General features: G+C 50.6%; 1 protein-coding gene and 1 long non-coding RNA gene across 2 annotated transcripts; both read right to left on the bottom strand.

The window, feature by feature from the left end:
* Positions 1-2,866: 2,866 nt before the first annotated feature.
* LOC118593209 lies at positions 2,867-5,388 on the bottom strand. The gene is made up of 3 exons (XR_004946205.1): positions 5,175-5,388; positions 4,220-4,442; positions 2,867-3,064 (listed from the first exon to the last, which is right to left on the bottom strand). It is a non-coding gene; the product is annotated as an uncharacterized LOC118593209 (long non-coding RNA).
* A 14,988-nt stretch (positions 5,389-20,376) lies between these two features.
* On the bottom strand, positions 20,377-23,641 carry Phlda3 (pleckstrin homology like domain family A member 3). Its single transcript, XM_036202301.1, has 2 exons — positions 22,677-23,641; positions 20,377-21,020 (listed from the first exon to the last, which is right to left on the bottom strand). The coding sequence occupies exon 1, from the start codon at positions 23,119-23,121 to the stop codon at positions 22,744-22,746; it is 378 nt and encodes a 125-aa protein (XP_036058194.1). The 5' UTR covers positions 23,122-23,641; the 3' UTR covers positions 20,377-21,020; positions 22,677-22,743.
* Positions 23,642-24,906: the final 1,265 nt, after the last annotated feature.

The raw sequence follows: 24,906 nt of genomic DNA on the forward strand, positions 1-24,906 counted from the left end.
AGAGGGCAGTGTGGAGCTAGGATAAAGTAAACCTGGTTCCAATTGCTCAGGAGAGCCAAAGTCAGCTGAAGAAAATTCATGCTGTTGTGTACACTACTGAAAGATATATCATTCTGTATGGATATCTCTCAATAAAGATGTCAATATATTATGTTTCAAGATTATATTAATTTCAATATATTATAGCGATTTCAATATGTTATAGTGACTAGTGGAGTCCAGGGAGCCCAAAGTTCCGCATCCTGTGTCAAAATGACATTTCTCTTCCACCAACATTTACACTTCCTGATATTAGTACCTCAGGATTATTCAGGGGTTCAGACTGGACTGAAACACATCTCCTATCCACCACCCACCCCTGAGCCTGACACGTGTGACTTCTTTATGATTCATACCAAAATCTAGAGAGAAACTAACTTCTCCCATTTCGTTGTTATGTGAACCTGAAAGTTTCCCCCAGACGTTTGTGACACACGCAATAACAACTGTGCTTTCCTGTCCCGTGAATAAGGAATGCATAGCTAACCACAGTTGCGCACCTTTGTAATCCCAGAACTCAGGAGGAGACAAGGAGATCTTAAGTTCTGGGCTAGCCTGGGCTACAAGATGAGACTTTATCTCAAGGAAAGTTTCTTGAGGTATACCTCAGTGTATCGCACTGGCCTAGCATGTGCAAGGCCCTAGATTTGGTCAAGAGCAGAAGGGGAAAGAAAGGTGGCAATGACCGCAGAGAGGGATGCCCCCAAGCGAGGTTACATAGGACGTACAAGAGCTTGTCAGACAACCAGAGAGAAGGCATTGCAGACCCGAGAACAGAGCAAACAGCAAAGAGGCATGAAAAGGGATAAATGAAGGAGGAGATTCCGAGTAGTTTGTTCTTGCTAGGATGCGAAGGGCTAGTCTGTGGACCAGCAGAAGGCGAGAGTGGATGAGAGTGGATGTAGAAGTAATAGCTGGTACTAGGGAGCACAACCTTCATGCATTTATACGGCACCTATCAAAGGATTGTAAGCCAGGGTGACATTATGGTTCATAACAAGGGATTGGAAGGTGAGAGAATTAGAGGTCAAGTGTAATGTAATCACCACCACCACCACCACCACCACCACCACCACCACCATCACCACCACCACCTAGTCCATCTCAGATGGCTGAAACAGAATGCCCAGGATGGGGCAATCTACAACCTAGAGACCCATTGATTCCCTGTCTACAGCCCGGGGACTCCAAGATCAGGAGTTGATATCTGGCAAGGGGCTTCATGCTACCTTCCCCCATAGCAGAAGTAAACAGGCAAGGAAGAGCCCCCTTACATGTTACTCTATTTACCTATTATAGAATCTTTGGGGAAAGTGGGAGACTCTTGTTATATAGCACAGGCTGGCCTCAAACACACCACAGAGCTCAAAGTGATCTCAAACTCTTCATGTAGCCCAGGCTGGTTTCTAACTCTAGGCTGTCCTCCTGCCTCAGCCTCACAAGTGCTTAGATTCCAGATGTGTGCCACCACTGCTGAAAACACTTTTTAAGGGGCCTTAAAAAAATCACCCTCAAAGGCAGAGCCTCTGTGCTCCAGTCTGCTCTTAAAGGGCCTGCCTCCAAATGATATTACAATGGCAACTAGATTTCAGCATAAGTTAGGAAGGAAACCTCAACCATATGAATCATCATTGTCAAATATTGAAAAATTAAAATGGGCATGTTACTATGAGCCTATCATCTCAAAATGCTGAGGCAGGAGAATTACAAATTACAAGTTTGAGATCAGCCTGGGCTATATAGCAAGGCCCAGGCCAGCCTAAGCACTTTCTCTCTCTCTCTAATATATATATACTAATAATATATATAATAATATATATGAATAATACAGAATGAGCAATACAGTAACGTCTTAAAATATAATAAAAATGATACTTAAAAAGGTAATTAAGATGGGGATACAGCTCAGTAGCAGAGCCCATGCCTAGAATGCATAAGACCCCAAATGTCCTCCTTAATACCACAAAATAAATAAAAGTAAAAACAAAGGTGGCTATGAGAAGGCCCTACATTAAGTGTGAAATGGAGCAGAGAGCTTGACAGTCACTTGGGAGGGCCATCCCACACAGATTAAAGGATTCAAATAGATTCACTTCCCCCAGAGAAGCTATGTAAATAGTAAATAAGCCATAAAAAATGTTCACCTTCACCACCCACTAGGGAAATGCAAATCAAAACTGCGTGCCAGCCTGTATGGAAACACACACCTGCGGCCCCAGCGCTCTGCAGACAGAGTCAGGAAACTGGTTGCTGGTTGAAGTCCAGCCTGGCCCACACGGAGATGCTGTCTCCTAAGCAAACAGAAACTGCCCACCACTCATCAGCACAGCTTCCAGCAAACACAGAGGGAATGTTGGTGGGAGGTGGAAGATTTGGGACCTGATGCATCGTTGGTGGAAGGCCACATGGGATAGCTCTGCAGACAACAGTCTGGCAGGGCCTCCTGATCTGGAAAGCAAAGCTAGCAGGGGCTGAAGGGATAGCTTGGCCACTGAAGGCATTGGCTGCTGGCAAGAACCTGGGTTCAGGTCCCAGCATCTGCATGGGGGGGGGGTCTATAGATGTAGTTCCAGTTCCAGGGGGTCTGACACCTTCTTCTGACTTCATCAGGTGCAAAGCACACATGACACACATATATCCATGTAAGTAAACATTCACACACAGAAAATAAAATAAATCAATATATCTAATAAATTTAATTAAAAATAAATTTATTAGATGATATAGGAATTCCACTTCTGGATATGTACCCAAAAGACTTTGAAGTAGTCAGACATGGTGGTACACACCTGTAATCCCAACATTCTGGGAGGGAGAGGCAGGAGGATTGTGAGTCTGAGGCCAGGCTGGGCTACACAGTGAGACTCTGCCTCAAAAACTCAACGTGAAGATTGGAAAGCAGGATCTGGAAGACATATTGGCACACTCCTGTTCATAGCCACATCATTCACAGTCGCCGGAGGTCACGACAGAGGAACAGACCAACACAACATGGGGTGTGCACACAAACGGAATCGGGTTCCACCTGCAAAAGGGAGGAAACTCTGACCCAGGCTACAGCGCAGGCAAACTTTGATAGTATTGAAGAAGAGAGGCCAGTGACAAAGAGACAATGCTACATCAGTCCCCTTCTACGAGCTCCTGGAGTAGTCAGATTCCGAAGACCGAACCTGGAAGGAGGCTACCAGGGCTTAAAGGGGGAGTGGAGGGTGGGGGTGGGGGGTAGGGGGTGAGGAAGTGGGGGTGGGGAGCAGGGGGTGGGCTGGGGGTGGGGAGTGGGGAAGTGGGGGTGGGGAGTAGGGATGAGGAGTGGGGAAGTGGGGGTGGGGAGTAGGGGTAGGGAATGGGGAGTGGGGAAGTGGGGGTGGGGAGTAGAGGTGGGGAATGGGGAGTGAGGAAGTGGGGGTGGGGAGTAGGGGTGGGGGGGCGCTGCTGCTTCACAGCACAGAGCTTCAGTTTTGCCAGATGAAGATCCATGTAGGGCTGGAGAGATGGCTCAGAGGTTAAGAGCCCTGGCTGCTCTTTCAGAGGTCCTGAGTTCAGTTCCCAGCAACCACATGGTGGCTCACAACCATCTGTAGTGGGATCTGGTGCCCTCTTCTGGTGGGCGGGGTTACATACAGACAGAATACTGTATGCGTAATAAATAAATAATAAAAAAAAATTAATTTTAAAAAAAAGCTAAAGAACTCATTTCTATTTAGGGGCTGGAGAGATGGCTCAGAGGTTAAGAGCACTGACTGCTCTTCCAGAGGACCTGGGTTCAATTCCCAGCACCCACATGGCAGCTCACAACTGTCTGTAGCTCCCATTCCAGGAGATAACACTCATGGCAAAACACAATGGGAAAAAATTAATTAAAAAAAAAAAGTAAAAGATCCATGTAGACTGATGACCGTCACATCCCAGTGTGAACAGTAATGTGACACTTAGATATCATCAACATGGGAATACTTATTCATTTGTTTACGCATTTATTTTGAGTTTTGAGACAGGGCCTCCTAGGGCCCAGGTTAGCCCTTCTGCATAGCTAAGGCTGGCCTTGAACTCACGATCCTCCTGCCTTTATTTACCCAGGTGTCAGGATTATAAGTGTAGGCCACCATGATCAGAGGTAAATTTAACTATGTTTATTTGGTCATAGTTTTTTAAAGAATGAGCTGGAAAGAAAAAAGCATACCAGAATACAGCCCCTGGGTGAGGAAGGAGGGGAGCCAGAGTGTGTAGGGTATCCGGAAATGAAGGACATCCATATCCCAGAGGCTGTAGCTTTCTCAGGAGGAAAAGTTAGGGGAGTTGATGAAATGGAAGAAAATGGAGGCCAGTGAGGTCCAGTGTCCACAGTGAAGTGTCCTCCGCCCATGCCTGTCTCAGGCTTTCTCTGGCTCAGGAGCTTGAAGAGCCTGTTAAGAAAGGAAATTTTTCATGTATTGGGATCATAACCCCTGCTGGGTAGTATAGGAAATGGAGTCTGGGGTGGTGATCAGGTCACAGGGTGGTGGGAGGGGATGGAGGCCTCATGCTCAGGATTGGTGCCCTTGCAGAACAGACTTGAGAAAGACAAGAATTTTTCTTTTTTTCTTTCTTTCTTTCTTTCTTTCTTTCTTTCTTTCTTTCTTTCTTTCTTGTTTAAAGATTTGTTTGTTTGTTTGTTTGTTTGTTTGTTTATTTGTTAGGTATACAGAAGAGGGCGCCAGATCTCATTACAGATGGATGTGAGCCACCATGTGGTTGCTGGGAATTGAACTCAGGACCTCTAGAAGAGCAGTCGGTGCCCTTAACCTCTGAGCCATCTCTCCAGCCCCAAGGATTTTTCTTGACTGTGTAGACATAACAAGAAGCAACTCTCTGAAAACCAGAAAGGGCAACCGTCCTCAGACAGAGAATCTGCTCTCTTCTGATGGTGGATTTCCCTGCCTGAATGTGCAGTATGGACAGGACCCTCCTGTAGGCAAAGCATCTTGTCTGCCCTCGGGATGCAGGAGCATCAGAACTGGTTTTTAGGAAGGTGACTAGGATGATGAGCAGTTAACCCGGAGCTTCCCTGGGGATTGCAGGTCCTGGAAGGTGGGAGGAGGGAGGAGCCGCAAGCAGGCAGAAGCTGGAGAGTAGGTGCTAAGATACTTATCACTCACCTGCTCCCAGCCAATTTCCTTGGGGACTTCAATGCACTCCTTCACCATGAAGCATCAATAACAAGAGCTGGCTCTTACCTCCTCCTCCGGAGCCTTTATGTTTCATGGTGGAAAGACAGTGGAATTTGACTCTGCTGCCAACATACTGGGTGACCTTGGGCTGCTTACTTAGCCTCTGTGAACTCCAGGCTCATCCATAGAAAGGGAGCTGTGATGCCACCACCCTGCTATTGTTGAGAGGCTCTGATGAGGTCATGTCAGTGAAAAGAGCCTTTGTGAGTCACCCAGAGCCGTACTGGCCTTTGAATGGAACCCAGAGAACTAAGTGTTCATGAAGGAAGTTCCAGGCACGAATGGAGAAGCTGGGCTGATGTGTCTCTGGGTATACACGCTTGAGTATGCCTCTTCTTGGCACATGGGGATCTTAAGGCCCCCACGAAAGTCAGAGACTTCAGGAGGCAGGTGAACACATACATTGTGGGACAGCGGCAACCATACTACCTGCAAATCCATAGTTGTCAGGCTGTGAAATGCCTATAGGTATTTCAAGCAGAAATTATGTCTATAAAGTCACTTGAGCACTCTATCAGCTCATAGAGACCACTTGCTCTAGGAGAAACAGGGTTTGGTTCTTCGGAGTCCCTGGACACAATCAACTAATCAATTCATAGCATGTTTGGGGGTATTTCTGCTTGAAGACACCTTGTTGAGTACATACATACTGCCCATTAACATTGAATTCATAGGCAACAGCACTGTAACACATCCCTTCGTGAAAATGGTCTATCTCATGTACGTTCTTGCACTTAGGAAGCCCAGAGAGGATAGTTGTGCTATGCTTGATGAGCACAGTAAGATCACCAACAAAAAGCATTAATATATCCCCTAAAAAAATAGCACTATATAAACCTTAAGAGAACACTTGTTGGGGCTGGACAGATGGCTCAGCTGTTAGTAGTGCTTGGTGCTCTTACAGAAGACCTCAGTTGGATTCCCAGCACCCACATAGTGACTCCAGTTGTGGGGGGACACTTCCTTCTAACCTCTGCAGGCACCAGGCACTCACGAGGCACACATGCATACACACAGGCAAAACACTCATACACATAAAAGTAAATAAGTAAATCTTCTAAAAAAAGGCAACACTCACAGGCCGGAGAAGCAACTCATTCGGCAGCCTCAGCATATCTGTGCCCCAGATGATTTAGAAGTGTCCAGCACTCTGCTTATGGCCGATGACTCTGAGTTCCACAAGTACTGATTTGATTGATTACAAAGAAATGTTAACAAAGAAGACTAATTTCCAAACATAGAATCCACATGTAACAAGCACTATGGGCGTGACTATCCTTGCACAGGATGGAGAAACTGAGGCTCATCAGCGCAACCAGCTGGCGCTCCGCTGATAAATAGCAGATCCAGAATTCAAACTCTAGGTTTAAATTTAGATTCAAAATCAAAGGGATTTTGGCAGTGTTCGAGATTGCCCTCCAGCCCACATTCATTCACTTTGTAAATAAATCCGTAGGCCCAGAGAGGATGGCCAGCCACTGCAGGCAATCCTGGCATGGATTGTGGGCTTGGACAAGTAGACAGTAATTTTTCCCTCACAACGGAGCCCTGCTTTCATCGAGTGACTGAACTACTGGTTATTAATGCCTTCTAAGATCCCAAAGTATTTCTCTTGCATTGTTTCCAGGACTCCTGGGAACAGAGTGGGGAATGGGGACAGGAGTCACTGTGGGGAAATGTTCAACCAGGGAACCCGAGTGTTTACAGATTGGGACACCAGAGGGCGCCCTTTCCCACATGCACTCTTTCCTAACCCGTCCCCCACAAGTGCTGGGAGGCCTCAGCTAGCCAGAGTGGTCCCAGCAAAGACATTAAACAATAGGCTGATTGATGCAAATGGACCATGAAAGACAAATTGTTCCGATGAAGCAAATTCCAGGATCCTGCCAAACGCCCAGGGTGTGTGGAATTTCAAGGAAAAGCTAAGTAGATTTGGGCTGTCCCAGTGGCCCTTGAGATTCCCTGGACCAGCTTTTCAGCACCTCCTTTCCCTGGAATGTTGCAGGCTTGGCCTGGGCTCCCAGGGGACTGCCATGGATGGATGGGGAGGCTGAGGAAGAAGGGGACCCAGGAGAGGATCTGACTTTCACAGTAGATAGGATCCTGGTTCCCACCCCAGGCGGCCTTGGGCTTCCGAACATAAAGATCCTTTAGCAAACTGCCATCTGCCCACCTCTCAACCCCACACCCAAGGGTATAGCTCCAGAGCATCCTTTTCCTGTCTCTAGATAGCCCTAGTGACAGCTTCTCTTCTCTGGCTGTTTTCCCACCTGTGGAGTGTGGTTAACCATCCTGTGCACTCATCTCCAAGGGTCTTTTTTTTTTTTTTTTTATGAGGATCAAAGGAAAAGCTATCTAGAAACTTTAACATTTCTGCTCAAGGGAGGCCACAAACCCACACCCACCCACATCCACTCCAACCCCAGGCTCCAGCAACCAGAGCTTGTTCCCAGCTCCCTGGAGACCTTCAGGTGACCCCAGTTCCAACAGAAGCCTTGCAGTGTGAGCTTGCAGCCTCCTCAGGATCTGAACTTCCGACCACTGCCATCCCCCAATCCCCCAAGGCCAGGGAGGTGGAGCAGTATCTGATGCTTGAGCCTATACAAGGGCTCCTTGTCCTGCTGGGCAGCCTGGCACCGGCTGTCTGATCCAGAGAGGGCTCTCTAGAGCCATTGTGTTCCTGTTGTGGCCTGAGGAACGAGCAGATCATAGCCCACCAGGCCCAGGCCTGGCCCACCAGGCTTATACGCCCAGTCCACCTGTAAAGTGCTGTAACTGAGTCCTTCAAATCATACTTCCCTATGCTACAGTTCTTGGTACCTCCCTCTTCCCCTATAATGGCCAGACATGCCAGGATCTGTTCTGCAGTCTTTGGCCAATGTGTCTGCTGTTATCCAGGGGTCCTCACCTCACCTATCTTCACAATCCAGCCCTTCCTTTGCTATCCTGTTCTAATTAACTACTTAATAATTCATACCAGGTCCCCAATACATGCTCTAACCCGCATGTAACATTCAATTGAATGATATCATTATTTATCTTTATGGGGCTGGAGAATCAGCCTGGGTGAAGGCTTTAAGATGTTGAAGGCACCCTAGAAGATACACAGCCAACAGGAGCAGGGAGGAACAGAAGTCAGAACATGGGGTCCAAGTGACCACCTGAGAGTTTCCCATCCCTCTACTGGGCATCTTAGAGTGGCAGGCAGCCAATAGCAGCATCATATAAATATGATGTCAGAAGAGGCCAAAAGGGCTGACAAGAGGGCTCAGCAGGTACAGGAGCTTGGGGCCAAGCTTGATGACCCGAGCATGATCCCAGGAACCCATATGGCAGAAGAGGAAACCACCTCTTGAAAGTTGTCTGCATACACACACACACACACACACACACACACACACACACACACACACACCATGGCATGCATTTGCCCATATGCATACAAACAAAAATAAGTTAATTAATTTAAAAATGTTTGAAAGAAGATGCAGAAAAGGGAGTGAAGGGTTGAGCCTGTATCAGTGTAGCAGAGTACATGCCCAGCACATGCAATGCTCTGAGTTTGATCCCCAGCACCAGGTGGGGAAGCCACTTCATATTAAAGTCGTCTAGTAGTGCACACCTGTGATCCCAGCACTCAGCAGGCAGAGGCAGGAGAACTCAGCATCTCAAGCCAGCCTGGGTTATAGAGTGGAAAAGAAGAGAAAGAGGAGAGAGAGAGAAAAGGAGGGAAATACTTCGGGAGAGCAGGAAACTGCCAGTGTCCATTGAGTCATTTATAGAGAACTTAGTATCTGCCAAAGACAAACACAGCCTCTGCTCCTTGGACAGCTTGCATCCTGCTAGGCGAGGGCTATGCAAGCAGCTTGCTGTCAGCAGCCCTGCCCTGGGCCAGGTGTGTGCACGCCACGGCCTGGCCAGCTGGTCCAGGATTTATTCCAGAACCCCGGATGGTCTGGCTCAGCACAATGGGCCTCCTGGGGGTTAGCAATGGCTCCAGCGAAAGAGGCTCCTGCGCCCCGGGCCACACCCATCCTGCTGCGTGCGGTCTTAGCCAGCCATACCAAGAGTTAAGCCCAGCCCTTCCTGACTTTGGACAGGAGGGTCAGTCTCAAGTCCCCTCAATAAGCAGTACGAGGGCCAGTTGCCAGCATCACAGACAGTGGTAGAAGCCCTGCTTGGCCCCGAAAAAGCCTCTACCTCCTCCAAGCTCAGCCCAAAGGGAGAGTCCACAAGCCTGGAAGGAGTTAAGTCCACAGGATGTGCCCAGACCCCAGCTGTTTCCGTGGGCGGGCAGGGATTTACAGCCTCCCAGCCTTCCCCACTGTGGGGCTGAGCAGGCCATGCTGGAGAGAGATGCTTCTCTCTCACACAGAGACGGGGAAAAGCAGAGCTCTTGCTTCGAAGTCAGACCCCTCTGTCTCAAAGCCAGGGCCTCCCACGCGGCGCCAGGGGGGACATGGGGACAGGAAAGAGGAGTCAGGAGATCCAGAAGGACCCTGGCTCTGGATACCAAGATGGCCCTGCCTGTCTGGGCCTCAACTCATGACTCATGTGGAGACAGTAGCTAGTGGCAGAGAAGTGGATCTGGGAATTCCAACTCCAGGCTTCAGTTTCCAAAGAGAATCTAATTCTGTGTTGCCTATACTGTGTGTGTGCCTCAGTTTCTCCTCTCTAGAAGTACCCTTTGGGGGTAGTGTAATAATAAAGCCCCAAGTGTCCATATTCTAGTCTCTCAAACCTGTAATCCCATTAAGGATCTCGAGGTGGTATCTCAAGACCTTGATGACCCCTGTGGAATGTAAATGCACCAAAATTGTCCTCATATGAGGAAGTCACAAGGAGATGGCAGACAAACCAGAAGGCACTGTGACCACAGAGGCAGGGATGGCTCACATTGCCCAAACCGTGGCATCCCTAGAGTCACTTGAGGTGAAAGAGGCCGAGAGCTTCTCACCTGGGCCTTGCAGCAGGATGTAGCCAGCCTGTATCTTGATTTCGACCCACAAGATGACTATAGCCTTTGGCCTCTGGAGCCACGGGAGAGTGAACTTCTGTGGGTAAGTCATAAGTGGTGGAATGATGTCTTCCAGTAGCCATGGGAAACCACTGCGGCCTCCTTAGCTGATGGAGCAGTGGTTCTCAACCTTCCCAATGCTGTGATCCTTTAACACAGTGCCTCATGATGTGGTAACCACCACCCACCCCACCCCCAGCCATAGGATTATTTTGTTGCTACTTCATAACTGTAATGTTGCTACTGTCTGAATCATAATGTAAATATCTGATATGCAATGCTCCGGGGTCGTGACCCACAGGTTGAGAACAACCGTGATAAATGCCACAGAGCATCCTGTGGTCCAGTGATTCTTTCCCTATGTGGTTGTCACTTTCCTTTCCAAGGAGTCCCCCCTCCCTGCCCCCAACCCTGCCCTGGGACTGCGCAGGCCAAGAATATCACTTTGGCCTGGGGCCATTCCTCTGAGGTAGGAATGTAGGATGCCTGTGCTTAGCAAGCCAGCTGGTGAGTATGTGTTCCCTAAGTAGGAAACAGGAGAGCCAGGCTCTTCCACTATCAGATCTCAGCCTCTTGGTGACTGATGTGTCCTCAAAGTCTACTGGGCCAGATTGGCGTGGTCACACAGGGCTGTAGTTGGGAGGCTAACACTAAGGGAGCCAAAGCAAGAGGACCCTGAGTCCCCTGCCAGACTGGCCCTCATAGAGAGACCCTGTCTCGAAACACAAATGACCTCTGGGGCGAGCCCTGAGTATCTGCTCTGGCCTAGCCTGTCTGCCTCCCACTCTACTACCCAGGGGCATTGTGGAGTCTTCCAGGAGTCAGTAATTACAGAGAGGCCAGCATAGTTTCTGAGAAACCAAACTGCCATATCTGTGGAGAGCTGGGAGGTAATGGGGGAGAGAGAGTCCAGAGTCTCAAACCCTCAACATCACTTGCTGGACCCACACTGTACCAGGTGCAGGGCCAGGCATGGGAGGGTCAAGGTGATGCAGCCCTACCTAAATAGAAAGATTTACAGATATATACACATATATGATAATGCTGGCCTGAGACCACTCTCCTCAGTTCCTTCCTAGCAAGATGTTTGTATCACCAAAACCAACAAGAGAAAGAGAGTCAGAATGGACAGGATGAAAGTCACAATCTTATGGAGCCTTACAACAGAGGTGACATCCAACCCACTCTCTTGGTGAGAAGCAAGTCACAGGGATGGGAATGTGGGGTGCTTGCCTAACATTCACTAAGCCCTGGGTTCAATCTCCAAGCACTACACAAAACCAAGCATGGTGGCATATGCCTGTGATCCAGAGGTAGAGACAAGATCAGAAGTTCAGGGCGGCCATCTTTAGCTATCCAGCAAGGTACCACGAGATGCTGTACCCAAGACAAAGGGGATTAGCAGTTCATGGAGGCTCTTTTGTTCTGATGAGCGGAAGGAAAGATGACCCTGCTTCCTATTCTACATTTGTGGAAACTGAGGCCCAGAGCAGTAAATGAAGCCAGAGGCCCATTTCCCTAAGGGAGCTCTCTTCTCCAGGGCCTAATAAGATACTGGCAGGATCCGACAGAGAAAACTAGTGAGTGAAAGACACCAAAAACAGAGGAATGATTGTCTTCCTTAGCTTTGCTAGGTAGCACTCACTGGACACTGTAAAGCAAAGTGGATGTATCAAGCCTGCAGGGTAAGTGTGTGTGTGTGTGTTCATTCAATTAATCTCCACAAATCACCTGGACCCTAAATCCCATTAAGCAGTAAGTATTGCAGCCTTGACTTTTCTGCATCCCGCTCTGTTAATGACCCCTGATGAGCAGAGATCCCTGAACATCAGCCCTGTGAGCTGACCACTTCAGGATCGCTACTGAGGTTTTGTCTTTTTGCTCTTGTTTGATTTATTTGGGTTGGTTTGGGTTTTGTAGTGTGGGGAATTGGATCCCGGACCTTGTGTGTGCTAGGTAAGTCCTCTACCATCAAGCTACATGTCTATTCTCTCTCTCTCTCTCTCTCTCTCTCTCTCTCTCTCTCTCTCTCTCTCTCTCTCTCTTTCTCTGTCTGTGTGTGTGTTATATGTGTGTGTGTTTAATTGAGACAGGGTTTCCCCTAGATGTCCTGGGGTTCCAGGCTATGTAGATCAGGCTGGCCTTTCAAGTGCTTGGGACTACACCTGGCTGTGTTGTTGTTGTTAAACAGAGTTCCACTATGCAACCCAGGCTAACCTCAAGCTTATAATCCTCCTGCCTCAACCTCCTGATTGCTGGGATGACAAGCATGTACTACCATGTCCATAGGTTGTATGCTTTTATCAAGCACCCATTTCTGCTCGTTTGCTGGATTGGTAGCTACTGATCAGCTTCAATTTTATAAGAAAGGCAAGTTAGGCCAGTAATAGAGATGTGCTTAAAGTCATAGTCCTGGGTAATGGCCCCGTTTGAGTGAGGACTCAGAAGGTACCTCTCGACTCCTGACTTCCTTCAGGCTTCATGTGTCTGAAGTGACAATGGATCTGGGAGTCCAGTTCATGTCCACTCACACTCAAGGCACCTGCCAGTCAAAGGCCCCTAACTCTCTCTTTCTCCCTCTCTCCATCCCTCCTTCCCTCCTCTCTCCTTCTCTCTCTCTCCTTCCATGTACCACTTTGATGCAGACAGCCACTGGCCTGAGAATCGGGGTTAGGAGTCCTGGCCTCCTGTATCTTTTAGCCCAGAGCAGTGAATAATTGAGAGTTTTGAGTCCATTTCAGTGGCCAGGCTCTGTCCAAGCCAGGAGCAGCTAAGCACAGGAGCAGGGGTGTGGTTGCTGCAGCCAAAAGGACCTCTCTCTGTTTTATGTAGGCAGGAAACCTGAAAGTCTCTCAGGCCAGCATGGACATGGGCAATGTGTGATGGAAGGAAGCAGGCCATGCAAAGTGGCTGCTCGGAAGCCAGGAGGAAGCACCGGAAGACATCCTTTCCCCGAACTTGCAGCTGACCCTGATGCATGCAGGCCACCAACAACAGCAACCACCGTCCTGAGTGGGGACACTTGTCTCTGAGTCCAGACTAGGTATTGGATTGGAGGTCCTTTCCCAAACACAGGAAAGCCACACTGCTCCCCTGACCTTTAGATTTATTGTCTTAATCAGGAAACACACCCGGGGTAGTTGGGTAACATAGTAAAACCACATGACAGAGCTGTTGTGAGAATATAGGTCACATCTGACGGCTCTTTGAGTCAGAGCCTTAGATCAGAACACAGAAATGATGGCACGGATTACATGATTAAAGGCTGAAGTATGAGGGAGTGGGGAGACTTTGCAATGAGGGGCCTATAGTTGACCCGCTGGAGAAATCACCCTCCTGGGCAGGTGGGAGACCACCCGAGCTGTAGGGAATGCTAGCTGCAGGCATGTGGTTTGTAACTGGGTAAGTACAGAGCAACTTGTAAATTCAGACAAGTCATACTACTTGCGGTCTCTTCAATGGTGGTGGTAGGGAGCTGGAGGATGTTAGAGGTGTGTGGAGGACTCTGAGCTGTACTAGACTGGAGCCTGATGAGCAATCCTGGTGACGGTAATAATGCTACACTGCAGTCCCCTGATGGTGGAAACTGGAAAGAGCCATGCCGTCTAAGCCTCTTCAAAGCTGGAGATCCAAAGGCTGGGGAGGAGGATCGTCCTCGAGAGTCTGATGTCAACTTCACACAAGTTAGAGTCATCTGAAAGAAGGGAGCCTCCATTGAGAAAACGCCTCCAGAAGATCCAGCTGTAGGGCACTTTCTTAATTGGTGATTGATGGGGAGGGCCCAGCCCATTGTGGGTGATGCTATCCCTGGGCTGGTGGGCCTGCTGGGTTCCATGAGAAAGCAGGCCTCAGCTCCGGCCTCCAGGTTCCTGCCCTGTTTGAGCTCCTGTCCTGACTTCCTTCAGTGACGGACTTTGGTGTGGAAGTGTAAGCCTTTTGGTTGTTGTGTCCCATCACAACAACAGTAGTCACCTTACCTAAGACACGGACGAAAGTGTGCAAAAGGCGTAGACTCTCTAGACCCGAGTCCGCTCTGAGCCTCCATCTGTGGCTGGGGAGTCTCAACAGCGCTTTAACTTCTCTGAGTGTTAGCTTCGTTGTCCCTGAGGTGAGAACCTTACTTCCCCTTAAAGAAGGTTAGGTCTAGCAGTGAGTCAAGGAATCTTAGAGCACACTCCATGAAGGCTAGGCCCTGGGATTAGGCAAAAGTGCTTGCTAAGTGGTACTAATTTACGGTGATAATTATGTGCAGTTTTCTAAATGAGGATTAGGTGGAGCAAGGCTCCTGGGAGGATTATTACACTACTATAAAAACAAACACTTAATGTGTGCTATCTGTGTGCTTTATCTACTTTACAGGCATTCTCTCAATTACTTCTCAAGGTGATCCTAGAAAGCAGGGCTATTAGCACCCCCATTTCAGTGGGGTGCCAAAAAAAACCTACCCAAGTCACGGGGGCTGATGTGAATGAAGCACAGTGAAGACACACTCAGGCCTGTGGTGTGAACCCACATTTCTCGGTGCCACTGGGCCACCTCTACGCAGATGACAGGAATGCCTAGGTGCCTGCCTCGAGTGAGTGGTCACAAACCATCTCAAGCTCACAGTTGCTGCCCAGCTCCCCTCCCCATTCTGGTGGGTCCACCAACCCCATCCTAAAACGCAGTGCTTGGCACAATCCCATCCCCCTTCCAATGGGGACCTAGCCACTCTGCCTGAACAGTACTATGGAGACACAGTAGAATGGACATCTTAGCCTCCCACGAGACAGAGGGGAGGAAAAAAGAAAAGACACAAATGAAGGACAGGCTCTCTCTAAAGATGTGACTCTGTGGTTAAGAGCACTGGCTGCTCTTCCAGGGGACCCAGGTTCAAGTCCCAGCACCCATATGGTGGTGCACAGTGGTCTGTAACTCCGGTTCCAGGAGATCCAAAACCCTCTTCTAGCCTCCATGGACACTAGGCATGCATGAGGTGCACATACATGCAGGGAGACAAAACACCCATACACATAAATAGATGGATAGATAGATAGATAGATAGATAGATAGATAGATAAGATAAGATAAGATTAATAAGATAAATTAAGTAAATAAATAAAATGGAGGCTAAAGATCAATGGCAGGTTACTCGCCTACCTTGTATATACCAAGGTTGGTCTCTAGCACCACAGAAAGGGAGGGTGCATGCCAGCATGCAATAGAGTACACATAGCAAAATCCTGTGCATAAAACACAAGGGCAGATTATTTAATGGTTGTATGTTAGAGGTTAGCTGTCTTCCTAGAAATGAGCGTGGATGGAAGTCTGTGGACAACACTCAGGATGAAAACATGAAGGTAATAATACTGGTTTCTTCTGTGGTGTGGCGTCTTCTGCCCTTCCACGGTTTCCTTCAGTGAACACATCTTACTTTGGTTTGTTGAGGCTTGTTTTGTTTTTTAGTACTGGAAACTGAACCCAGAGCCTTGCACAGGCTAAGCAAATCTCTACCCCCAACCCATACCACCAGCCCTCCTTCCTTTTAAGACAAGGTGCTCAGGTTGGCCTTGAAATTGTCATCCCCTGTCTCAACCTCCTGGAGTAGTTGGGATTGCGGGCCTTCACCATTAGGCCTGGGTCAAACACGTTTTTATAACAAAATGTGTGTGTGTGTGTGTGTGTGTGTGTGTGTGTGTGTGTGTGGTTTGTATCGGCTCTACCACCTATAAAAAGCACAGTTCCTGGAGGTGCTCTAGGTACCTCAGTCTCTTCTGGCCTGCACTCAGTTCTCACTCCTAGGATCTGTGTGAACCTGTCTGTATCTCTTGTCTCACCTCACTTTTTCTGGTCCCAGCATCTTTACACAATCAATTTCCTCCACCTGGAATGTTCCCTGTGGTCAGAATCCTATCCCTCCATCAAAAACTCCTCATTGAACAGACCCTGCTCCAGCCTGCTTTTCCCTTACTGCATTCTTGGGCTCAATATCCTTGGGGCCTCCTGGAGACCAATATCTGGTCAGGCCAGTGGCTTCCTGTGCTATGAATATTAAGTGCTACCATACCACCGAGGTTGAGTTAAACTGAGTATCTTAGCAGAGGGCCCTGCAGAGAGCTGGCAAGAGAATCCCAGAGAGACTCCAGCTGGCTCTTCTCCCTGCAACCAGAGTTTGGTGCCCTTCCTTCAAAAAGGTAGGAAATATTTCCAGCCTGAGCCAAAGGAGGTGATGCTCTGGGCCAAAGCATTGTTGCCTGTAGGCTTGGATTCCATGGAGCCGTTGGTACCATCAAGAGGACAGCTGGTGGAGACTTCTATCTCACTCACTGGGTCACAGATCAACCGTCCCGGTTTGTCCAGGATTGAGGAATCTCTCAGAATGTGGACTGGTCAGGGCACACAATGAGGAAACCAGGAAAGTTATACATGTTGTTTTGAGGCCCCAGGCTGATGTCACACAAGAGACACAGCTCCTAATCTTGGCCTTGGTGACTTGGGTAATCCTGAGTTTAGGTCCTGAGACCAACAACATCTTAGACCAGCACAGGAACAACATTAGGAGCTGGGAGTCTCCTTGGGTCCCCCAAAGCTCTTGCTGTCCCTTTCTGGCCTAAGGTCCTTCACTCTTTAGATCACTCCTGTCCTGGCCTTGCACCTATGAACAGCCAAGATAACTGGGTCTTTTCCCACTGTTAGACCCCATCCTTGTTGATTTGGTTTTGTTTTTGTTTTGTTTTAGAGTAATGTTGGAGCTTGAGACAGGGCCTCTGTGTGGCCCCGTCTGGCCTCAAACTCTTGACCTTCATGCCTTTGCCTGCCAAGTGCTAGAACTACAGGTGCTACCTACCCAGCTTGGGCCTAGCCTTGTTTCAGCGCCTGGCTCCAGTCACCATCTCCATGAACACCCCTACCCCCACACCAGCTCACAGACAGTTCTCTTCTCTGCCTTTGAAGATCCTTACTCCTCAGAGCTTAACACAGGAGACTTCCTTCACCCATGAGCTCCCTGCTGTCAGTGAAACTGCGGCTTACATCGGCCGTGTATGCATTTACCCACACAGTAAGAATTAATCTGGCATCAGCTAATAGCACACGCTTTGACTTCCACCATGACTAAGTTAACTCCCTCACTTATTAACTGCTGTGTGACTGAATAGTCTTTACTTCTCTGGGTCTTGGTTTCTTAACATAAGACAAGTACCGCTCTCATCGAGTACCACAATGTTAGAAGACTTAGTACTATAGATAACTGCAGCTTTGGGCGAATCCAGGGGAAACATATGCACTGCATGCCATCATTACTAGTGAGTCTACCAGGTGCCAGGTAATCTGGGACACCAGCAATACACAAATGACACATCCAAGAACTAACCAGTCGAGTGGCAAAGGGAGACATACAAACCAGCAATTGCATGCAGTGTGACTAATGAGGAAGGTATGGCCACACGGCAGGGAGAGTGGTTACTCAGGCTAGCCTGTAGGCAGGGCAGTCATGGGGAGGCATCCCAGAGCAGGACAGCTCAGAGCCATGATACCAAAATGTGTGGGAGAAGCTGGAGGAAATGGCTTATAGTGTGTGGTGACCGTCACTGGTACTGGAATGGGGACAGTTACCTGTAGGAACCCAGACGTCAAACAAAAGAGTAAAGAGAGGGCACTGTCAGGAAGGGGGCCTCTCCCGTGGCAGGGGACAAGCAGCTGGTGGTACTGGTGGAGGAATCAATTGCATCTTATATAGATCACTCTGGTGGACTATGGAGGGCAAATGGGAGCAGAAGACTGGAAGAGCATACGCCAGAGCTTTCTGTACAGCCTCAGGGCAGCCTGGCATCCAGCCTGGCATTCTTGCTAGGGTCCTTGGATCCTGGCCCCGGTGGGACAGCTGCCCATGGTGCCTTATCGTTGGCTGCAGATTTCCAGCTGACTGCCTCTCAGGCCCCAGTTCCGGCCCTGGACTCTCTCTGGCTCTTCCCACCTTCTCTGCTCTTCTCCGGGAACAGCCTCACTCTTGCCAAAGCCTCAACTCCCAACCCAGCTCTCCCAGACCAGAACAAGCCCATCCCTTCTCCCCTCAACCTCCCCACCCCACCTCATCGGACTCCAGTTGCTCGGCTGAGACTTGCCCTGTCTCATTTTCCCATTGATGACTCATGGATGAGGCGGGGTGAGGCCCCAGCTGCCAGAGCAGGGGGGGGAGTTGGTGGCAACAGGCCCTCCCTGGCCTCATGGTGTCCTCAGGTCCAGCTGAGCAGTTTTCTGTCTCCTGAGAGTCTGCTAACACTGTCACCAAAGGGGCTTTTACCCTACAGCAATCTAGCAAGCATTTCAAGCCTTTGCTTCTTCCTGGAAATTCAGAGCAGAAAGGGCACCCTGGGTCTCAGAAAGCAGGTCCCCGTCAAATAGACCAAAACTCCCCTAAAAGGTCACTATCTTTTGAAATAGTGAATTGCTATCTTTTGAATCGCTCCTGTTCTGAGCGCACCAGACCTGTCCACAGTGAGGGTTCTTGAGAACCCAGGGCTCTCCGAATATTGGTAAAGATCCCCTCTGTTATAACAGTCTCCATCTACACACATGTGCCAGGAGCCTGCTAAGTGCCAGGTCCACAAGAGGGTCTCCAAGGGTGTACCTTAGAGGGTTTGAGACTCACCTAGCAAAAGGACACACCGAAGTTGGCTTTGGGCAAGAACCAAAGCTCACTTGGAACCAAGCTGGCGTGTCTAAAGAAGTAAGGAGCTTCAGAAACCAGAGTCTGCCTCCACCCCCCAAGCACCTGCCCTCTGCCCTTGACTCTCAACACTACCCATGTCCCACTGCTGCCCTTTGCCACACAATGATCCCTCTCATGTGAGGTCAATGCTAGGCAGCAAGGAAATACTGCCTGGTGCTTCAAGGCTTCCTGTGGTCAGCTCTGCTGGCAGTGGCTGCTATTGGTTTATCTCCCACTAAACTCTGGCCTCCTAGGGCAGAGACTGGGTCATCTATTTTGTCCCTTCATGTCCACTGGGGAGAGAGCAGGGTACCTGGTCCAGCAGGCATTATTTGGTGAACATCGCACCTTGATCCCAAACCCATCCACTCACAAACTTTCCTTCCATTTCTGAGTGTCTGATGCCTCACTTCTTTCTTTAAGCCTGAATCTCTACCCCTAGCAGTTCCTGGGCTTGATTGGAGGAGTCTGGAAATGGGCTGTTTCATAAGGATGGGGAAGCTAACCCTTTCCCACTAACAGCTATATCATGCGGGAGTGGCAACTTTCTCCCCTTTCCTGATGCATCTAAGTGCTGACTCCATCCCCCACAGGAGACATCATCAACTGATCACAGTACCCTGGATTAGACCTAGCCTGTATAGCATTGATCTCGGTTGGCATGGAAGATGATACTTTCTGACCCGGTGGGGTTAAGCTATCCCAGGGTGGTGTAGGCTAATGAGATAATGCAAAGGACAGTTGGTGAGTGTTCCTTTGTAAATCACACACTCATATTCAACTGGGAGATGTCGTTTCCCTCCCCCATAGGAGGCACGTCTAAGACCTGAGGGACATGGAGAGGAGAAAGGGAAATTTTGATAGGAAGACAAGAGAAATGTGAAGGAGCGAAACATCAGAAGAACAGAGGTTATCAAAGAGATTTCAAGTTTGAGGGGTTCCCTTGGCCCCATTGCTCCTTCCAGACTCTGAAGCAGGCCATCGCTCTGCATCAGGGAGGGAGAGGCTTGCTGGTGATACTGGGAAGGTCCACAGTGGTCAGCAGCAGCTGGTCCTGTCTAACTCCAGGCCGTGACTCCTCTGCCTCTTCCCATGAAGGAATGATTCCCTAGTGCTAGCCACTAAGGAAGGCTTCCTCTATAAATGTGTGCATTTGCATGTGGAAATAACAGGGAGAGAAGCCAACCCAGCAATCAGAGCCGCTTCCTGGGTTAGTAGGGGCTAAGTCACCTTCTACTGAAGCAGCATCCGCAGGACTGTGACATTCCTTAGTCACACTGAGGCCAATGAGGCTGTGTCTACTGGGGGTACTGTGTATGTACCCCCTCAAGCTATATATTTCAGAGGGCCTATAGCTGGGGAAGAAGTAGAAAGATGTCCCAAGCTCTGGGTGTCTGTAGTTAAAAAGAATTTCACTCAGCAGACGGTGTGGTTACTGCCCACAGACTGGGCATCTTCATTCTGGAATAGGCATGAAATGGTAATGGCCAAACCCTTACCCCACCCCAACCACCTCCAGGCCCAGTACCACAGTGAGGAGAGGGCAACAGAGGTGAGAGAAGTGTGCAAAGAGAGAGGTGGGTGGGGGGTCCCAAAAGGACCTAAGCAGCAAGAGACCCCCAGGCACAGGCCTCATGCCCAGCATATCCCCATCTGCAAGCTAAGTCCAGCAGTCGTCCTAAGGTAGGGTGGCCATCTTCTGTATCCCAGGCTGGCCTCCTGAGTTCCAAGGTCCTGGCTTAGCATCCCATGAGGAACTGCCCTCCTTTGGGCATATCTCAAGGCCAGGGGCCAAACAGCAGTCTGCAGAACCCAGAACCAGGGGCAGGATCAGTGGGAGGGGCCTCAATGCCAGGTAAGCCTCACATGCTCCATCATGATACATGAGGCCAGGCCTGCGGCTGCAAGGCCTGAGCCGGGTGTAACAGTCTCAGTGTCCAGGAACTGAATCTTCATCCTCAGCCCCTCATCGGCTCTCCGCCCCTGGCTGGTTGGCTCCTCCCGTGATGATATGCTTCTTCCACATGCTGATAGCTTCTGCCACATCACATGTGGTCAGGCAGAGAAGCTGGAGAGAAAGAACAGTAGTCAGGACAGGGGCAACAGTTGATATACCAGGAACCGGGTGCCTCACACCAGGCCTTCCCCGTCTTTTCTACACTAGAACAATTGGAAACAACGTAGCCACTCCTGTGACCTATAGGTTCCAGGACATGCCACGGACACTAGGTAAAATCTGGAAACTTCTTTCTAGAACAGGGTGTAGTTTTTGCATATAACCTCTGCACACCTCCCATATGCCTGGCATCATCTCTATAATTTTTTAATACCTAACACAATGTAATGTTTCATATATATATGGTATACTATATTGTTTGGGAAATATTATCAAGAAACAAAGTCTGTAAATGTTCAGATGACATTTCCCCCCAACTACGTTTGACCAGGGATTGGCTGAATCCACAGAGGAGGAACAGGTAGCTACAGAGGGCTGATGACACACTGTGGCCCGTGGAAACCGATTCCTCCAGCACCGCCCCCCACTCTGAGTCCTAAGGGGTCAAGGTGGACCCCTTCTTAGCCCAGCGGGTTTACTACAATGTGTGTGTGGGAAGACAGTGAACAGGAATCTCACAGGGGCTGGAGCATTAGATGGGCCCCCAGCCTCACCTGAACTCTGCCTGCTAGTACCGAAGGAAGGGGAGGTCGATGGGGTTCTATGCGAGGTGTAGTCGGGTCCCGAGGGACAAAAGAGGCCACTGGAGAAGCTAAGGCCGGAGTTATATAAATCCCTCCTTGAGCCAGCTCAGGTTCCCATGGGGAGGCTGTGGTATTTGGGGAAGAGGGCAGAAGGCTAAGTGCCATGGCTTCTAGGTTCTATTCCTGGCCCTTCCCTTGAGACATTCTAACCACAAACCAACCTTCAACCTTCTGTCTTACTGCTCAGGGAGGATTAAGACATCACAAATAATTCATGGCCCCATCCTGTGTTCAGCCATCCATCCCCTCTTCCAGCCGCATCTCCTCTGGCCCAGCCGACCTTGGCCAACACTCACGGATAGGCCGACAGACAGGCCCATCATCCCTGGACCTGATGGCTTGGCTACAGCCCACCACACACATCTCTTGCTCCCTTGCCTTCCCAATAGCTCAGCCCCAGAGCCCGGAAGCTACAGTCAAGAATGGATTGTTGAGTGGTTGGCTCAGTCCAGCCCTCCACTGAGGTCCCACGTGGGGAGCTGGGACGCCATGATTTTGTGTCCAAGCCCTTATAACTCCTTCGATAACTACAAGGTGGCGAGTCTTCACCTCAGTGCAATGCTTAAATTCTCTGACATGCATTCATTCTGGAAGAGAGTCATATAATGCAAGAACCCTATGTTGGCTGAAAGTGTAAGCCCACAGGTTCACCACATCAGTCAGTGTTCAACCAGTCTGAACTGGGCTCTTTCTCCCAGGACCCCTGTCTTCCCCTCAGATATTTGGGCCACATTAAGGACCCCCCTGCCTGGGACCCTAGGGAAAAGGCCAGCTCTGTTCACTTGGTCAGGGGCCCAGGCTTCCCAAACACAGTCTTGGGATACTACCCTCTGTTGGCCCCAGCCACCTTCCCTAGGGCTGTCCAGCTTTGGGAAACTGGCAAACAAAGCCCCTGGTTTTCTATAGCGGACAGAGAGGGCAGGAGAAGAGAGAGGGTTCAGTGCTGGGGGGTAGGGAGGCTTACCTGACATGTCCTCTGGGCACGGAGGTGGGGCGGGGGACCATGTCGATAAAACGATATACCTCGTGGTTTAGGACACGAGGGTCCCAGTCCCAAGACTCTGCCGGGCCCGCACAGTCTGGATGGCCTGTTGATTCTTGAACTTGACCAGGCCCAGGGTGATCTGAGCGTTCCAGCCGGGGTCTTCGAGGGGGCAGCGGAAGTCGATCTCACCCCCGCCCTCGGTCACTAGCGTGAAGTAGATGTGGCGCCCGGTGCTCTCCACGCACTCCACGGCTTTGATGCGGGCGAAGCTGAGCTCCTTGGGCCGGCCGCCGGTGCCCTTGGCCTCGAAGAGCTGCAGCCCGCGCTCGGTGAGCACGCAGCGTTTCCGCTTCCACAGCTGCAGCAGCCCGCCGCTGCGCTTCTCCAGCACGCCCTCCTTGAGCACGGTCGCCGCCGCCGTCATGGGCGCCCCCGAGGTTCCCGCAGCGCTGGTGGCTGCGGCGGGCGCGGCGGTCACCGGCTTTTCAGCGCCGGCTTCTCGTGCCCTGGCCTGCCTGGCTGGCCTTGCTCCCTGTCCAGCCGAGCCCGCGGCCCGGGGGGCGCCTTGCAGACAGCGGAGCCGGGGAGACGCGATGAGGATGCTGCTCGCTCGCCGCCCGCTCGGGACCCTGCGCTCCGGCCCGACCGCCCCGAGCCTCTGCCGGGTGCCCTGCGCCTCTCCGCCCGCACGCCCGCTCCCCTGGGCTCGGTCTGCGCGCTGGGAGGCTGCTGGCGGGATGTGCCCTTACATGTTCCGCCGCTCGCCTCCTGCGCCGCCCGCCCGCCCGCCCGCCGTGCATTCCTGCCCCGCTGGCCCTCCCCTCTGCGCCGCGCACCCGCCCGGACAGGGCCCCGGGGGGCGGGGCCAGAGCGGGGCTCGAACACCCACCGCCAGCGCGGCCCCGGGAGGGGGCTGCTTACTCAACAGCCAGGCTGTGGCCCTTTCTTAAAACACAGCCCTCCACTCCTCCACCCACCCACCCCACTTCTCCGGCCCCACACCCCGGACTTAGAAGGAGAAGTGGGGGGGGGGGGCAGAAGAGGAGATGTGGGGGAGGGCCGATGAGCGTCTCTCAGAGGAGAGATGTCACTGCTAGCCAGGGGCTGGGCCTGCTTGGCAATAGCGCAGTGACACAGTGGCATGGTGGGCGTCAAATACCCGCTGGCTGCTTCTCAAACCGCGGGAGTCCTGGTCCCCAGCCTCTGCCAAAGGCTAGAGTTGGGTTCCTCCACCATCAGCAAATGTCTGTCTGCTGGGCTCAGAGGAGGCCGGCCTCGGCTTGGACAGTCTATCCTCCCGTGTTTACCTGGTTCAACCTAGGGTAGACATTAGAAAACAGCCAGTATAAAGTGGGGAGAGAGAAATCTTGATGGCCCCCTCACGACTTTACCATAGTGGGAAGCAGAGGCAACATGCTGTAGGCTTTGGGGTGTCCCACAGATCTCTCCAAGTACCTGAAGGTGAGCAGCACTCATTTGGAGAACCAGCCAGGCTCAGCCTTGTGGCTTCTCTACAGGTTCCACCCCGGAGAATGGGCTTTTCCCTGGAGTCTAAGCTGAGGGGAGACAGGCTTCTCTCAGTTGGCTTCAAACCCCTCTTCCTTGATTTCAATCTCTCCCACTTGGACAACAGCTCTAACCTCTCATGTTTTCATCTATCAAATGAGATAACTAATCGACCCTGATCTAGTAGGACTGTGGTGAAGAATAAGTTAGAGATCTTGTCTCTGAGAACCTTTCAGCCATCTTCCTCCAAGGCTCTCCTAAGACCTCACCCGGCCCTCTGGGTCAGCTCCTCCAGGCCAAAATTTCTTAAACACCTATTCACGGCCATGTTAATAATCAATGTCTGGGACTAATGATAACAGAAAGAGGACCGCCTCCTGTTTCTATCCTCAGGGAGAAACTAACCTCCCAGGGAGGGTCCAGTTGTGAGCCAGGAGGTACCCTCCCCTGCAGAACCAAACCAGGTCTGGTGGGGGACAGATGTCAGCTTCCTACCCATGGCCCCGAATGCGGAGTGCATGTACAGTATCTGTCTGTCCCTCCCTCCGTCCTTCACTCTCAGCTCCCAACCTCCAGAATGCCACTTCAGGAGAGAGAATAGACAGTGCCTTCAGGACCCCTATCTGCCAGCTATGCCTTGCTGTGGCTTTTACCCACACTTCTTGTGGGGTCTCAGAGTTCACTAACCTGGCAGAATCCTGCC

This window comes from Onychomys torridus, chromosome 11 (assembly GCF_903995425.1).
Source record: "Onychomys torridus chromosome 11, mOncTor1.1, whole genome shotgun sequence".
Classification (NCBI taxonomy): domain Eukaryota; kingdom Metazoa; phylum Chordata; class Mammalia; order Rodentia; family Cricetidae; genus Onychomys; species Onychomys torridus.